The sequence below is a fragment of the Solenopsis invicta genome, chromosome 13 (assembly GCF_016802725.1).
Source record: "Solenopsis invicta isolate M01_SB chromosome 13, UNIL_Sinv_3.0, whole genome shotgun sequence".
Classification (NCBI taxonomy): Eukaryota; Metazoa; Arthropoda; class Insecta; order Hymenoptera; family Formicidae; genus Solenopsis; species Solenopsis invicta.
Genome location: NC_052676.1, coordinates 12998570 through 13015671, shown reverse-complemented (window position 1 = coordinate 13015671; position 17102 = coordinate 12998570). Strand labels below are relative to the sequence as shown.

The 17102-nt window shown below is 38.4% G+C and overlaps 1 protein-coding gene across 2 annotated transcripts in view; it reads right to left on the bottom strand.

Annotated features, from left to right (window-relative positions):
* The window catches only part of LOC105194134 (geranylgeranyl pyrophosphate synthase), a 97131-nt gene extending 86199 nt beyond the window's left edge, over positions 1 to 10932 (bottom strand). The window contains exons 1-3 of one of the 2 annotated variants that reach the window (XM_039456802.1): positions 10586 to 10932; positions 8842 to 8908; positions 8643 to 8728 (exon numbers count right to left, since the gene is read on the bottom strand). In XM_039456802.1, coding sequence (XP_039312736.1) covers positions 8643 to 8711 — 69 coding nt within the window. In that variant the 5' untranslated portion in view covers positions 8712 to 8728; positions 8842 to 8908; positions 10586 to 10932. The remainder of the gene's footprint in view (positions 1 to 8642; positions 8729 to 8841; positions 8909 to 10585) is intronic. The other variant, XM_039456801.1, reaches the window with a different exon arrangement.
* Between the last annotated feature and the right edge of the window lie 6170 nt (positions 10933 to 17102).

Below are 17102 nucleotides of genomic sequence, written 5' to 3'. Positions count from 1 at the left end.
CTGAAACAGATTGCCGAGGAATCTCAGCCTATTAAAAGAAAGAAGAAATCAAGGAAGAAAGAATAATTAAGAAAAGACCAAGCGACGACGATGACGACGATGGTGCATCTTACGAATTGTCGAAAGCAACATCGAGCAAAAAGCAACGTTTTGAACAAGCGTACGACGCAATGGATTCACCAGCGATAACGTCAACACCGCGTACGATGATTGGTCCTGCAACATTAACTAACAATGCTCTCGAAAACGTTTTCGAAACCACAGACGATTCGTTTGGAACGTCTGTTCAACATCAGATGCAAACGTTGGAAGGTTGAAAAACGTTGTCTGAGCATTTAGGCCCGCTCGGTCAAAAGTACATCGGAGATTTCTTCAGCGGTGGTGGAAAAGAGAAAATTATAGACACCGTGTATGGTGTTCGTCTCGACAAGGATGGAATGATGCTTGGTAATAAAAAGTTTGACGTGGACATCAATGATAACATAATTATCTATGGCGTGCGATACGCTGGCACACCTGGTCTTTACGAGTTGATTTTTAAGAGACTCCCCGATGATTTTCTCTATAAGGAGGACGATTTGCAAAAGTACAAGAGCATATTGTTGACTACAAACGTACATAGACGTAATTACACCGCGGAGAGTCGACTACGACGCAACAAAGGATACAAGTATAGATACGTGATCGCACCATTGATGTCAATCGAATCCACACCAAAGAGAACGAATAAATCCGGAAAGGGATTACCTCGCGCTATGATACTAAACGACAACGCGATTGATTACGTGCACTGGGACGATCCCAACGAATTAGTAGATCGTCTACGATTGCTAGACGCTTCACATCGAGCGGGCAACGACGCTCACGGCAACGAGATGTTGTCCATCGTGGAAGAACTTCGTGAAGCTGGCATAATTATAAATTAAATCGTATACCCACGAAACGAGTCAGACGAGAGGTTGATTTCGTTTGAGAAGGACGTGCGATAGACGACAAAAATGAGCAGCAATGAACGTCGAAAAGACGGTTACGAACGTTTAACGAATGACTTTGAACGATTCTTAAATAAAAATCGGACGTTTCAAGAACGGTTGTCAGACAATTATCGATCGGCTCAGGATCGCTATGAAAAGACACAAGAACGAGTGAAGGATGGTTATCGAATGGCCGTAGATAAAGTCAAAAATGAGTATGAAAAATTATCTAATCGACAGAAACCGGAAGACAAAGAAAAGTTATTAAAGGAAGACAGAAAATACTGATAAATGGAGAAAAAACGTTTTTTTAATCAAAAGTAGAGGAACTTTGCAATTTGCCGACATTATAAATTACATCGTGTAACCGCTAAACGAGTCAGTCGTAATGCAATTCGTTTACGCGCCGAAATATGAGTTCATCGAAGAAAACAATAAGCTCCGAGAGGCGAGGAATCGTCGAAGAATTACACGCGTCAGCTAGACGCAATTTTCCTAGAAGACGTGTTATAATCAAAGGATTCAACGATCTTTGGCAAGCTGATATCGTCGAGATGCGTCCCTATTCAAAGTACAATAGAGGTCATAATTACATACTTACCGTCATCGATGCGTTGAGTAAATACGCCTGGGCAGTACCGCTCAAGAGCAAGGCCGGGCGTGAGACGGCTGACGCAATCGCCAAGATAATTCGAGAGAGCGGAAGATGCCCGAAAAATTTACAAACGGATATGGGAAAGGAATTTTATAACGCCGATGTGCAAAAAGTCTTGAAAAAGCATGACATTAATCATTATTCTACATATTCGGTTTTAAAAGCATCGATAATAGAGAGATGGAATCGCACACTTAAGAACGATATGTGGCGTATGTTTACACTTAACGGGTCGCACAAGTGGGTTAACGAGCTGCCGCGTCTGGTGTCGGATTACAACAACCGCAGGCATCGTACTATCGTCATGCGACCAGTCGACGTTAATTCGGAAGTTGCTGAAAAACTCCTGGGCACTGTATACTCTCACATAAAAATCATGGGACCCGCGAAATTCAAAGTAAACGATTCGGTGCGCGTGAGCAAGCACAAAACGACATTCTCTAAGGGGTACACCCCCAATTGGACCACCGAGGTGTTTAAGATCGTTAAAGTACAGCGCACTAATCCCGTAACTTATCTCCTGGAAGATTATCGCGGTAAACAAATAGCGGGTGCCTTCTATGAGTACGAGTTGCATCGCACGACTCATCCAAATGTATACCTGGTAGAGAAGATAATAAAGAAGAAAGGAAACAAGGTTTACGTCAAGTGGCTGGGATTCGATGATTCGCACAACTCATGGATAAATAAAAAAGATGTTATTTGATTTATTTCAATTAAATATGTATATATTTTATATCATATAAGCGTTTACAAAATATATAAAATGAATACAAACAATTTTTAGGTCTTTATTCTTCTTCTATCCTTATTAATACAAAATGTCATATAAAAATTTTTATTAAAAAACGTATATCTAAAATTTGAAAAAAATATCAAAAATATCTTATTCATAAAACGTCAAATATATATTAAGCGTGTAACATATATGAAACAATACATAAGATGTATAAAATGAAGCATACAGAATATAAAACAAAGTATAAGGTATGAATAACGTACTTATATAAAATATTACTAGCATATTAAACGTGTAAGAAATACAAAAAAAATGTAATACAATGAAAGATTAAAATGCATAATATTTGTAAAAATGTGAGAACATCTTATGATTATAATTGTATCTGCCAATGTCCCCATGGTAATGTATTTGTTAATGATGATGGAACAAGGTATCTTTTATCATCATATGGCGAGAGCGCCACTTTGGATTCTGAAACAATAAACACTTGATGCAGCTTCGAACGTATACACGATTGGCTACGAGTTATTTCTATTTCATCGTTCAAACATCGCATATAATCTTCAAAAGTAATAGTTCGCGCTACTACATTGTTTTTCACACCTTTCGCTTTTTTGGTATCCTTTTTACCATCTACTTTGATCGCGTACATCTTTGCTCTAAGCCCTACAAATTCGGTCATGATCGCACCGTTGTTTTCATCTTTCATTAGACCGAGGACTTTTTTATTCGCGAGAGGCATACCGTACGGGTTGTCTGCGAGATAATCGCTTGTATCATATCTCGCTATATCACGTTTCATCGTTGAATAAATATCATCGCACTCGAGGAAATAAACAAGACTATCAGTATCTGAATATAACAATTTGCACTTGTCTTTATATAGCGGAAACATATATTCGTGATGAAATTCGTACAAGCAGATTTTTGATATGTCAAGTATACACATACCCACATAAATCGGCTTGTTAAACTTCACCTCGAGTTTACGCAGTTCGACGGCAACTAAATTTTCCGCAAAGACGCTGCGGCTGTGAAAATTTGGTTTAGCTATTATTGCCTCTGCACCGTAACGTCCTTCCCATTTTGTCAATAATTTTACGTCTACGTGATTACGTACGTTTTCCATAGTTTTTCCAAACACGGCGTTGTTCAATTTGTGCAATCAATTGTACAAATTCTTTTCGAAATCATTTTTTGCTCATTCTAAATTTTGTGTTCAATTCTATATAATCGCGAAGCCATGGAGATTGAGCAAACTGTAATACGCGATGTATTTTTGTTACGCTAAGCCCATTGCGCGTGCATTGTTGCAAATAACGGTAATGTATCACATACCGCTTTTTATCGTACAACGTTGCGAGAAGTTTTTTCTGCCGTGATCCTGGCGGTTTATCGTGTGTAGGGCAGAAAGGTAAGTCAGTGTGTCGATCGTGCAGACATTGTGGATATGTGAGATCGACTTCTAGCACATACCCAGTGGGCGAATCCGAAGCGATCGCGTTCACGTCAAAATTGTCAACGTTTTCGATCCATTGAAACTCACCGTATGGTAATGGTTGACACATCGCAAAACCATACATATTGTTTATGTCAAAATACATTAGATAAGACGATGGTTTCGATGGATCGTAAGAACGCATGTACTTATTATTGGCTTTAGCATATCTACCGGAGCATTGACTCAAACCACCGCGTATACCGCGTTCTATAAATAAGATCATGTCTATATTGGTGAGCAACTCAAATCTTACGCTTGTTAGTTTCAACATTGCATCCCAAGTGTAGCCTGGCAATGTGTAATAATGCGCGGGATCAAGACCATAACTATTAATGCTACTTTCGCGGAAGTTTTGAAAAATATCAGCCAATAATAAGACATCGGTCTTGAGATATAAGTCGCTGTATTCACCCAGGGTTTTGATTGAGAACTGCTGCCAAACTTTCTGAGCATGAGCATAATCTGTCTGTCATACTGTCTGCTTGGTAAGAGAACTATAAAATGATTCACGCGGTGGCAGTTGCGTTTCATACAGTTTGTCAACATTATCAACGTATTCGTATGGAAAGACACCTTTACGTGTCAGCAATTCAAAGTCTTCGTTTGATAACGAGTAAAATTCCGAATGAGAAATTTTTAATTTATCAAGACTTAAAAAAGATGCCAATTTGTCAAGACTTGAACTTAAAAACTTGTACGAATCGATGAACCGTAGCCGTATATAATTTCGTGCATTTTTGAAAATTATGTCTTTATCACAAGTATTTTCAACATATTTGGTAAAAGATATATATTTTTCTTTATTTATCGGTAGTAAATCGATTTTACCTTCGAACGTGGTGGCAATTTCTTTTATGATGAAATGTGCATCGTAACCAGATAAATTATGAAATACGATCGGAATAACGTATGAATTTTTGTAATTTAAATTACAATCTGAATGAGCAGGACCACGGTAAGACCCTGTCAAATGGCAATGATCGCGCACACTTATACTATTCGGTGCGAACGGTTTTTCACAGATATGACAATTCCTCGCGTTACTGTATGCCTCTTGCTGCTCTTTAGTTAATGATTCCATAGGAACATTGGCGGATATTCTGGCTTTCACGCTATGCGCCAGGTTTTCGAGTTCTTTCGCGAACCACACGACGCAATCGTTATCGCGACGAAAGTGATACTCTGACAACGCGTCGTCGTATGAGCACTTAACATAATATGCTATACTAAATACCTCGTGATGCTGATACGGGAAATTTGAAGTGTTCTCTGTTCCTGGGTCAATCTTCCGCAGTACGCACTCCAAATCTGAATAAACAACAAAGGGTACACGCTCCTTGTTGTTGTAATTATCGAATTCAAGCCACTTGTTATCCTCGCTCGGTAGTAGAACGGCGCAGTCGTTTAATTGCTGACAATCCACTTTGTGTGACTGCAACTTTTCTTCTGAGCTGAAGTAATGCAGACAACTATAAAAAAATAGAAGACGATTTTTAAAATTAAAATAATTTTTATAAGTGAGAAATATTTTTTTTTTTAACAGATTTTATTATTACACTTACCGATCACAGATGTACTTTCTTCTTTTATTATTGTTCAGCTGTAAACTGACCAGTCGCGACAGGTTCTTAATCCACGCAAAGTGGCTGAGGCTGTTCTCACGTTCATCTTCCAAGTACAGTAGATTGGCATGCTTCTCCTTCTTATCCTTGGTGAGTCTTATCGGGAATACGCGTAGTCTCTTTTCTTTTCTGTCGAATTCGGTACCGTACACATTTACCTACACGTCGTTTAATCGTTCAAATTTTCCAATGTCTTTTATGTTCATTGGAAATTGTATATCGTCAAACTTCAAAACAGTCGAATAATGCGGATATGACGACTCCCGGTCTGCATGTCTTTCGACAGGGTACAGAGCGGCCACTACCGACCACGCGAAACACGCATTGTCTTTCGATTGCACATTAATCACGGCACGTTTATTCTTTATTCCCCGCGGCAATTCGATGCAACATCCCGCGTGCATGGGATTATGTTTATTAATGTTTACCGTTAAATTCAGTATTCGCGTAAGAGCCCAACCACTATCGCGTTCTTGGAACTCGTCGAGCATCGCCAACGTGACATCGATGACACTCTGCTGATACCACTCGCGCAAATTTGACGATCGATAAGGTTCATTGTTCCTCGTAGCGATATTTTTAATATTACGTTCATCATGATTATTAACATATTCACCATTAAATACGGTGTTTACCTTTACACTATCATGTTTCGCGATAGCGTCTTGCATTCGCTCAATCACCAAATCACTGGCGTCCTCCAAAAAATGTCGCGGCTCGATATAATCAATGTTAATAACAGCGCCAGTCACAATGCGATTCTTGAACGCGGTCTCGATCTCGCGCCATACGAGCGATTGCTTATCATCAGCGCCAGTGCTTGCATAATTGCCACCAACGTGCATGAAACGTCTTTCTAACTGCGCTTTTTCACCTTTGAGTCGCGCGATTCTTGACACAAGTGATTGTCTTTTTCCCACGGCGAGTCGAGGACGTTTGGCACTACAATGTTCTTCGAGCTGCGCGAGGTACTCGTCGCATCGTTGCAACCACTCGAAACATTCAGCTAAATTTGCAATCTGCGAGCATTGCTCGAGCATTTCGCGTTCCACTCGCTCACTATTTTCCATTTTTTCAGTTTTTTAGTACGTATCACACGCTTTCTCGGAGCACTTGCATGCATTTTGTTTACATGATTTGCAAATTCGCTGTGTGCTTAGAACGTTACAGTGTCCGTTTATATATTTTAATTCACAAAAATCAGGAGGTACAGCGTATCTCCACCAAGGATCATCCTGCTCTCTATTTCTCTTTTCAACTCACCGATTAAATAAATTAATCACTGCAGGTTCGCGCTTATCATCGCAGTTCTGTGGTGGTGGTGTATACACGTTTATTGCAAGAAATTTGATGCACTGTCCATGACCAGCGGGAATCGTAATCTGCAGAATGATATCGTATATAGAGATATTCTGGTAAATTTTTTGCCCACTGGTATTTGTTTAATTGCTTTTCTTCACAATTATCAAACGCGCACAGATGGTCCAGTATGAGCAAATACAATTTTCTTTTCCTGTAGTCTGACAATCTACAAACACGTTCTGAGTTAATAATGACACCTTGACTCACGGCACGTTCACAAGTCCCGCGTATTCCTAATTCTCGATCGCGAAGGAATTTTATCGACGATACTCGTCGTCGTGGAACATCAGTTTCTTCTTCTTTTTCCGGCATAAACACATTATCGAGAACGTACACGATTTCTTCTAGATCATAATCTATAAATAGATTTATGTCTATATCAAGCAATGCGTCGTCAAACTCCATTTTTGACTGCGTTTAATGTGAACTTCAATATGATCAACCATTTTTTAGAGAGTAACTATTACGACTGATTCGGTGTTCACATCGAGACTGACCGTATAATACATTCGCCAAACTTATAACCGAAACATGAGTTTAATCGATCGAAATATTAACGCTTCCCTCTTGCATCATCTAAATATTGTTTCAACGTGCAGCAGCCGGATTATCGGCGCTTATCTTTACTAAGAAAGATACCTTGCACGATTAGACATGCCACTGGGTGGCAACCGCACACGAAAAAGAGCTCATGTAAACAAATCTAAATATTATTTACACGTGTCATTAGAAGCCGGATTATCGGCGCTTCTCTGTACTAAGAAAGATACCTTGCACGATTAGACATGCCACTGGGCGACAACCGCGCATGAAAGAGAGCTCACGTATACAAATCTAAATAATATTTCAACGCGTTATTAGCACAGCTGAAAGAGCTGTTCAGCGCTTTTCTCTCTCTCTTGCATCCACCTTGACCAAAAAATTATTAGAGGATAGCGAGCGTTGGGTGGCGACGGCGGCGGCGGCGGCGGCGGCGGCGGCGGCGGCGGCGGCGGCGGCGGCGGCGGCGGCGGCGGCGGCGGCGGCGGCGGCGGCGGCGGCGGCGGCGGCGGCGGCGGCGGCGGCTGCGGTGGCGGCGGCGGCTGCGGCGGCGGCGACGGCGGCGGCGGCGGGCCCCGCGGAAATAGCCGCGCACACCCCTTCGCCATCGTATCGCTTATCCCCTTCGTGATGACAGACATTTCCGATTTCAAAGTACAGTCATACACACCTCCTCGCGGTGTGATTTATTATGTTTATGTAAACAGAGTGACAAGTACATGGTCCATGTTTACATTAAATGGTCAGTTGCCTCCACGCGACACATTTCAAAGGTGTCGGTCAAGAACATGGTCCTCGAATCGTTATCTCTGTTTACTTAAACATTGATTACGAAGAACTACCGGTTAGGTTCGTACACGTGTCCCCGATTTAATCCCCCCTCGCCCCGCCACGGTCGCGTAAAATCGTCTCCGGTTAGGCCCCCCGTGAGACCCGAAATATTCCCCCCTTCCCCGCACGCGGCACATTTCAAAGGTGTCAAATTTATTTAAACATCGGCCAAGAACATGGTCCTCGAATCGTTATCACTGTTTATATAAACATTGATTACGCAGAACTACCGGTTACGTTTACACGTGTGACCCCGTTTTAAGACCCCCCCTCCCCCTCCTCCACCCGGTTTGGTCCACCCGCGGGACCTTATCGCCGGTTAGGTCCCCCCGCGCGACCCGAAATATTCCCGCCCTTCCCCGCACACCCCTGAGATCCCTGTGTTAGAATCCGCCTATACATTCTACTAACTGACCTTATCCTCCTCCGTGTTGCCACTCAGCGAATAATATGTGATCTTTTTGTCACTCATATTGTCAGTCATATTTGCAACTTTACTTTCTGTAATCATTGATTTTTACTTTTAAAATATATCATAATCGGTTAATTCAAATATGTTCGTGTATCTTATGAAATTTATTGCATAAAATAATTTGCATTATCAATAATTATACCATAAATAATCCAACTTTAAACAGGCTCTTAAATATTTCTTGCTGTATCCATAATACATATAATTGTCTACAAATAAAATGATACAGTTACTCATAAGCTGTTACAGACACAATGTTTATCCAAATTAACGATTCTTTTTAAGACAATGAGAATAGGTCCAAACAGAAAACAGTAATATCAAAATGACTTTTATTCTTTATTAAAACATATTTTTATATGTAAAAATACGTTATATGCACGTTATAGTTCATCTTATAATTTATGAAATTTTGCCACGTTACGACTATTTAAAATTCTTAATGTATGAGTCAGCAAAATGAAATCAGCGGACTTTTGTAAATTTGTATTCTTTTAAAACTTTTATTAATAAATACAAATAATTTTTTTAATAATAAAGTATTCTAGCTAGGGCCTCTTTGATGTTCATGTATGAAAAACAAGAATCGTTATTTCTGCCTGGACGTCAGTGTCTTTATACAAAGGTATTTTGTGTGACTTATAATTCATAAAATAAAGCACTTGCTTTTCTTTTAATTTGTATCTTCACTTGCATGTATCCGAGCAAATGTAATTGTTATTGTCACTGCTCTATTTCGCTGAAGTAAAAATTGTAAACTGTCTATAATCTGTTTATTATATATGTGCGCGCACGCGCGCGCGTGTGTGTGTGTGTGTGTGTATATTTATATATATTTATCTACATTTTTATATATGTTGCTATTTATGTGTTTTTATATAAAAATTTTTTTATCAAATACGTTATACATATAAGATTCATTTGTAATATTCTATAATATTTTATACGATAGCTCTTTACACTGCATGTTTTTGCAATTTAATTTTGTATATATACTAAATATTTATACATATACTTAATTATTAGCTCCATACACGTTGTTTTAATTGATTTTTTAATGAATAAATAACTATTTGGACATTAATGGTTTATTGCGCTCCAAACCCGCGCAGACTATCACTAGCCATTTTATTGAATATTTGACTTAATTATTATATTCTTATACATATTTATAATATAAACACAAATGCTTTAGCATTATATTAATTTTATTATGACTAATTATCACAGATAAGAAATTCTCCGCACGGTTATTTGTTTACTGTTAAATTTGAGATTTAAGTGGTTGTATTTTGGAAAAAAAATGTAATTTTATTGATATGGATTTCATTGTATATATATTAAAAGTTACAATGTCAAAAATATTATGTAAAAGTAATAGAGTACAGTATATTTCTAAATAATAAATAATATATGCGTATATTTTAAAAAACACGTGTCTTTTAATTATTTTGTATGGGTAATAATGATATACATGGCTAATTATAATATACATTCAAAAATTATATTAATTATTAATTCTCTAATTTATTAAATATTAAAATTAACTGAATGCTATTTACCTCTAAAACGTTTTATATGTTATGTACTTATAATAATAAATTTCAAAAATAATCCTTAAACAAGAAGTATTCGAACTATTTGTAGATGTAAAGTTAATAATGTGAGCACAAGGATCAATTACTATTTAAGTTTTGTAAAAATTTACTTGCAGTCATCAAAGATTATTAACAAGAAAACCTATAAAATTTCTATTCAATGAAATTTTACTGTTCTCTGTATTTTTACATATTATCTATAATATCCATTGATGTTAAAATATTCTGTTAACATCATCAGAACTCCCCTGAATTATGTATATGAAAAATACAAATTTACTTAATTACCTTTAATCGGCGAGAAAAAATCAAATTGTAATTTAGTACACCAATCGTAACTTGAGCAACTGTCCTTTAAAGCATAAGTAGCAATGTGAAATTTTTTGAATGCTAGAGCGTCTTGGACTACGTTGTACTTATCTATGCCTATCAGTATCGGCAGTGATGACGTTGAGGCGCCGATTTGCAGTCACACCGCCAGCCAGGGCTGCGTTCAGATTCCCCACCCGAGTGCACCCAGGCACCTAAAGAGCGTTCAGATTCCTTTAGAGTGCCCCTACCGGACATTAGGTGGGTCGTTCACTTTATCACTCTGTCACGATTTGAGATTTTCGTATCGCGGAGCCGAGTAACGACGCGCGTGCGCGCGCGCGCTATGTGTTAATATATACAGGGTGATTCAGAACGACCCATGTGTCCCTGTAAAGACGTGTTCTTGGATAAATTCTGAGACAATTTTTTCTGTACGAAAATTTTGTCCGGCGTTTACTTTTTGAATAATAAGAGAATAAAGTTAGCAAATCACGAGCCGTGTACATATGGTAGACAAAGGCGGCGCAACTCACCGTCCGACGCGGGCGCTTACCTGTGTCAGACAATGAGTTGCGCCGCCTTTGTCTACCATATGTACACGGCTCGTGATTTGCTAACTTTATTCTCTTATTATTCAAAAAGTAAACGCCGGACAAAATTTTCGTACAGAAAAAATTGTCTCAGAATTTATCCAAGAACACGTCTTTACAGGGACACATGGGTCGTTTTGAATCACCCTGTATACGTTTCCTACTTATTGTGACGTGGCAGTTTTACTTGCCTCGCCACTTTGCTCTCCGTCAAATCAAAAAGCGGAGAAACGGATATGACCGGGCCGGGCACTGAGCGAGAGAGCGAAATCTCCGGCGGGACTGCGTAGCGTTATTAATTTCTTTTATTTATTCGCGGCTTAATTTTTATGTAAACCCGGGCGCCTCGACAAACGTCGCCGAAGGAGCAACAGCGACGAGGGATGTTGACGGCGGCCAGAAAGGGAGCGGACGATTGTTCAGGGCCGGTACACGAGGAACCGCCGACGGAGAGGAGGACAAGACGACGCGGCGACGAGTGAGCGCCACGCGCGGAGGGCTCGCGCGAGGCTCGAAGGATGGATAGGCTAGAGCGGACGAACGGCCAGGCTCAGAGGGCGCGTGACTGGCTGTCGTGTTTTGCGCGGGACCGGTCGCAGTGGTCGGCGCGTTTAGCGTAATTGTTGTACGAGTTAAGATAATTCCCGCGTCCTGCTCATTATTCTTTTTGGCTAACGCCTTATCTCTTTTGTTTTTTTTCTTCTTTATGTTGGCTTATAATTTTTCCTTATTTTGCTGTATGCCGTCTCTATTATGCACTATAATACATGTGATCTCTACCTGTTACATCGGCTTAGTTTCGCTTAATTTCTCGCCTACCCGTCTTCTCCCGTAAGGGAGCCGCTTCGTCCCTGTCTCCGCTACTCCGCCTCTCTACCGGTTAGAGGAGCTAGCTAGCCGTATGCGAGCGACGATTTCGCGCTTTGGTATGACGAGCTATCGCGTGTTGTAAATCCGCGTTTGGTGTTAGAGAGTGTACCCGGCGACGCGTCTGGCGCCCAATTTCGTGATTTGGTGTGCCCGCTGTCATCGGTACTTTCGTCGCTCTCGCGCGCGCTTCGTGTATAGTCTCCGCTATCTTGTTTGATCGCGTGTTTCGCAGTTGCTCTCTGGCATAAAATAAAATACGTGACAACATATATAAAAAATACATGACGATATACCGATTTTTTTATCTTAATGGTACATTTACAAAATTATATAATATATTTATAGGCTTATTTTTCACAGCTAGTGTACAAAGCGCAACACTGCACTGATACACGATATATAATAAATACAATATATATATTTTTATAACTGAACAATTCTTGGTTTGTTACAGATTCTAAGTTAGTGATTACAATACAACTTTTTTCATATTTGATACCTCCAAAGCAAAAGGTCAAACAAAAAAGTCACACTGGGACAAATAAATACTATAATAGAGCATCCATTGCTTTGTCAAGAGATAGTATGATAAAATGTGTAACGGTTAGTATAATATATAAAATTTAACTAATATATAAAATTTTTATTTAAAAATTTACACATGGTATTTTAATTAAAATTTGATTTTATTATTATAGACTTCTGCTGATATTACAAAAATTCGTCAGGAAGCAAGCGTTAAAGCAAAAGAAATGCAAACATCTGTACAACCTTATGTAATAGTTGTGGGATCAATTACAGACTTAAACAAATCATACGTCACGATTGATGAAGTTTTATATTCGACGGAATCTACGTTAGAAGCTTTAGATGTTTGTTTTAAAACGTTCCACGTATTAAACATAAATTACCCAGATGCTAGTAAGCATCTGTGGACGCTTATACAAAAAGGATTATACCAATTCTTTACACCGTGGGATATGTCATTTTCAAATATAGAACATGTATTAAAAAAGCTTACAAATACTGTCTAAAGTAAGATACGCAGGAAAAGTTAATGTGAGTTACCATTTTTTCATTAAAAAAATTCTTTATATCGGACTTGATTATTTTGTTTTTTGTCTATTATATATAAGTACATTTAGATAATATAAGTTTACTTTATATTTTATAGTTTTGTTTATATATTTTATATATGTGTCAAATATGCGTTTATATTATATGTACATGTTATACGATAAACGCGTAATTCGTAAAGCATGTAGTATATATTGAATATATATCAGTAATTCTATTGAATATATATTAAAAACAAATGTTTTTTAAACTTTGCTACGAAGATTATATATTATATTCAAAATACATACGTGATTAATAATAAACTTATATAAAAAATGTTTAATTGTATGTTTTGCAATAAGATCTTCTCTCACTTCAAACATCTTAAATGCCATGTTAAACTTAATCATATTGAACAATTACGTTCAGAAATTAAATGTAATTTTTTGAATTGCACGAAATCATATACTACTACTTATTCACTACTTCGACACATATGTACAGTCCATGATATTGAATCAGATAAACAATGTAAAACAAATTCTGAAAAATTCCAATCAAACAAATCGATGATTGAAGCAACAACTTCTCAGGACGTAAATCTAGTAGACTATACTGCAAGTTTAAAACCTATAATAAATAAAAGAGAAGACTATAACGTTTCTCTTGAAAATTTCAGTTCTGAAATATTAAATATAACTGTATCTCTAATTACAAGATTATATTCTTTCGAAAATTTGAATAGGAAGAACGTTCATAAAATTATTAATGAAATTCTATATACTTATTTGTCAGATAGTTTTGAAATATTAGAAAAAAAATTTGGCAATATGAATAATGTATGTAATTATTTAAATATTATGAAAAACAGCTTTCAAAAATTTAAAACTGAGCGTTAAACTTTAAAATTTTTATGTGATAGTCGTTGTTTAATAAAACCATCAAAAATAACAATTCATTCTTTTTTAATTCCAAAAAGGAAAAAATTAAAGAAACAATTGGTTGTGCAATATAAAACAATTACTCTAATTCCTATAAAACTTGTTTTGAAAAAGTTTTTAGAATTGCCTAACATTTTTGCTAATATTGTAAAATATATTGACGAATGCAAAAATAATACTATATTGTTAACTTCGATTTATCATGGCGAAATGTGGAACTTTACAGAATTACAAAAGAATGAATTTTGTTTACCAATTGCAATATTTTTTGATGATTTTGAAATCAATAATTCGTTAGGATCGCATAAATCGAATCATAAATTAGGTGCAGTTTATTTAAGTCTACTTAGTTTACCTCCTGAATATAATAGCAATCTTGATAATATTTTGCTTATGCAACTCCATAACTATCAAGATCACAAAAAATTGGGAAATAAAATCTTTTCACATGTTGTTGATCAGATAATTGACCTAAGTACTAATGGAGTAACTATAAATGTCAATAAAGAGATAAGAATATTCTTTCGCTTAATGTTTATTGTTGGAGATAATTTAGGCCTAAACACAGTTCTTGGTTTTTCAAAAGGATTTAATACTCAATATTATTGTCGAGTTTGTACAGTCACCAAAAAAGAGGCACAAAGTTTTGTTAATGAAAAAAAAGAATATATTACAACAAAAGACGATTATTTTAATTGTGTCATAAACTCTACATTTGGAATAAAAGAAGCATGCATTTTTAATACGATTCCTAATTTTCACATTTTAGAAAACTTATCTATGGATCCAATGCATGATTTACTAGAGAGCGTTTGTAAATATGATCTTTCTAAAATATTAAATAATTTTATCTATACGAAACAATTTTTCACTTTAGAAATTTTCAATGAAAGACTATTACACTGTATTAATTCATATCATGAGAATGTACCTTCACCGTTTAATTCTGAATCTATTAAAACCGAAAAAATTATTATAACAGCTTCTGAAATGTATTATTTGATCAACAATTTGTCAGTAATGATTAGTGATTTTGTCCCAAAAAAAAACGTACATTGACAATTGTTTTTGCTTCTAAAAAAGATAGTATATATTTCATGTTCGCATGTCCTTACTTTTGAATGTATTGATTTATTTCATCTTGCTGTAACTAAATATTTATCTTTACATAAACAATTATTTAATATAGTGTTACGTCCCGACCGAGCGCGGTCGCCGTTGAGCGGAATACGCGCGTTTCGGCGAAACTGGCTGTTTCGAAGCCTAAGCTTCGGGGGCTCCACAGCCCAGGAGCGGATCGCGTGGCCGGATTTACCGGCGGACGGGCCCGATTTTCCGCGATCGATGGCCTAGTGAGGGGAGTTTTATAACTTTAGAAGGGGTGCCGCGAGAGCGCGAGTATGGTAGCGTCGGAATCGTTCCAGGGACTGTCTCCCTCCCGGATTAAATAAGTTACGAATTCTTCCAACTCGTGGGGGCAACGGTCACAATCGAGAGGGTGACGGCGGGCAGCCACGGGCGCGCGGCAAGAATCGCACCTTTGCGGATTGTATGGATGGCCGAGATAGATACAGTGGGTAATTACCCCGAGGTAATTTTCTTCCTTAAAGCTTGAGTGTTTGCTTTTACACTCGAGGCATAATACTGTTGACTCGTCGTCGTTGCGAAAATACAGAGAGGTTACACACTGAGGACTGCGTAACCATATACCGAACGAGCGATTCGCTTCGCGTTGGGTACGGACCGAGAAAATGGCAATGCGCTGCTGTGGGCACATACTCTAATTTACCGTATACGTTTTACTCTTCAGGGCATAAACATGTGCACGTCTCTTCGATCTCTATTATGGTAGGCTCGGTGTTAAGGTATGGCTTGTTTTCCGAGTCGTACAAATGACGCGCGAGGTCGTTCAGTGCTTCGTAGCACTCGACGCAGTCCACCGCGGTCTCCGGAAATGAGATTAAACGATTGCAGAACGAGCAGCGTATGGCTTCTTCGTCCCCGCCGACAATTAAGTAGTGACGCGTGACTGAGTTGAAAAATACGCGGTCGCGAAGGGGGAGATTATTTCGGCACCCGTCGCAAATGATGGTGTGGTTAATCTGGTGTTGATGGAAGGTGGCCAGGCTACACAACGCGGAGTTAAGCCAATTGAAATATGGGGCTTGAGTTGAGAAGTACGCGTTATGTGACATGCTTTGTTGGACGTTGCGACTTAGCTTTGGTATGGCGGTTGCTGTTGGAACTGTTGCCTATGCCTTGGTGGCCGCTCTGGTCAGGTGATGATCGTCCTCGTTCTTCTGGCTGTCCGGCTGTCCTCGGGCCTCGATCGTGATGCTTCTGTTTATGCACTACACTCGCGTCGCGGTGTTGCATGCATGGAAGCGGAGGAGGTTAAGCGTGGAAATTAAGCGAAAAGCATTTGTGTATGGACTACCCTTTTATTACTACGATATAAAGCACAATTTAAACTACGATTACATTGAAATTAAGCTTACAGTAAAAATAGCGGTGGATTTAGAGTTAGACTTAGAATTAGAATTAGAATTGGAATTAAGATGTGTCTCGATTTAGGATTTGAGTTAGAGTTTGAATTCGAATTAGAATTAAGATTGGAATTAGAGTGACTCGTTTGGATTAGCGCGAACTAGTAGCTCAGAGGAACTCGGTCGCTACAATTGTGACACGGAACCGTCCTGGCTACACTAGCCCTGATCTCTACTCTCGAGTTCGAACTGCGCTGCGTCGCGGGCTGCATCTCTATTTATAGGATTTTTGAGACAAAGCTCTGAGAAAAGCGCGGCAAGTCGGTACCCTTAGTGGGGGTTGCTGCTGATGCAACCACCACTCAGATTTCTTAAATGAGGAAACTCAAGTTCAAGTGCCGTGCGGACTTCTCCGCCGCGACCATCCGGCACTGAGAAATGTCAGGGAAATGTCAGTTCACGATTTTATGACTTTAACGGTCGCGCGACAGATTTCTCTGTCGCGGTGTCTTTCAAGTGCCGTGCGAGCGGACTTCTCCGCCGCGAC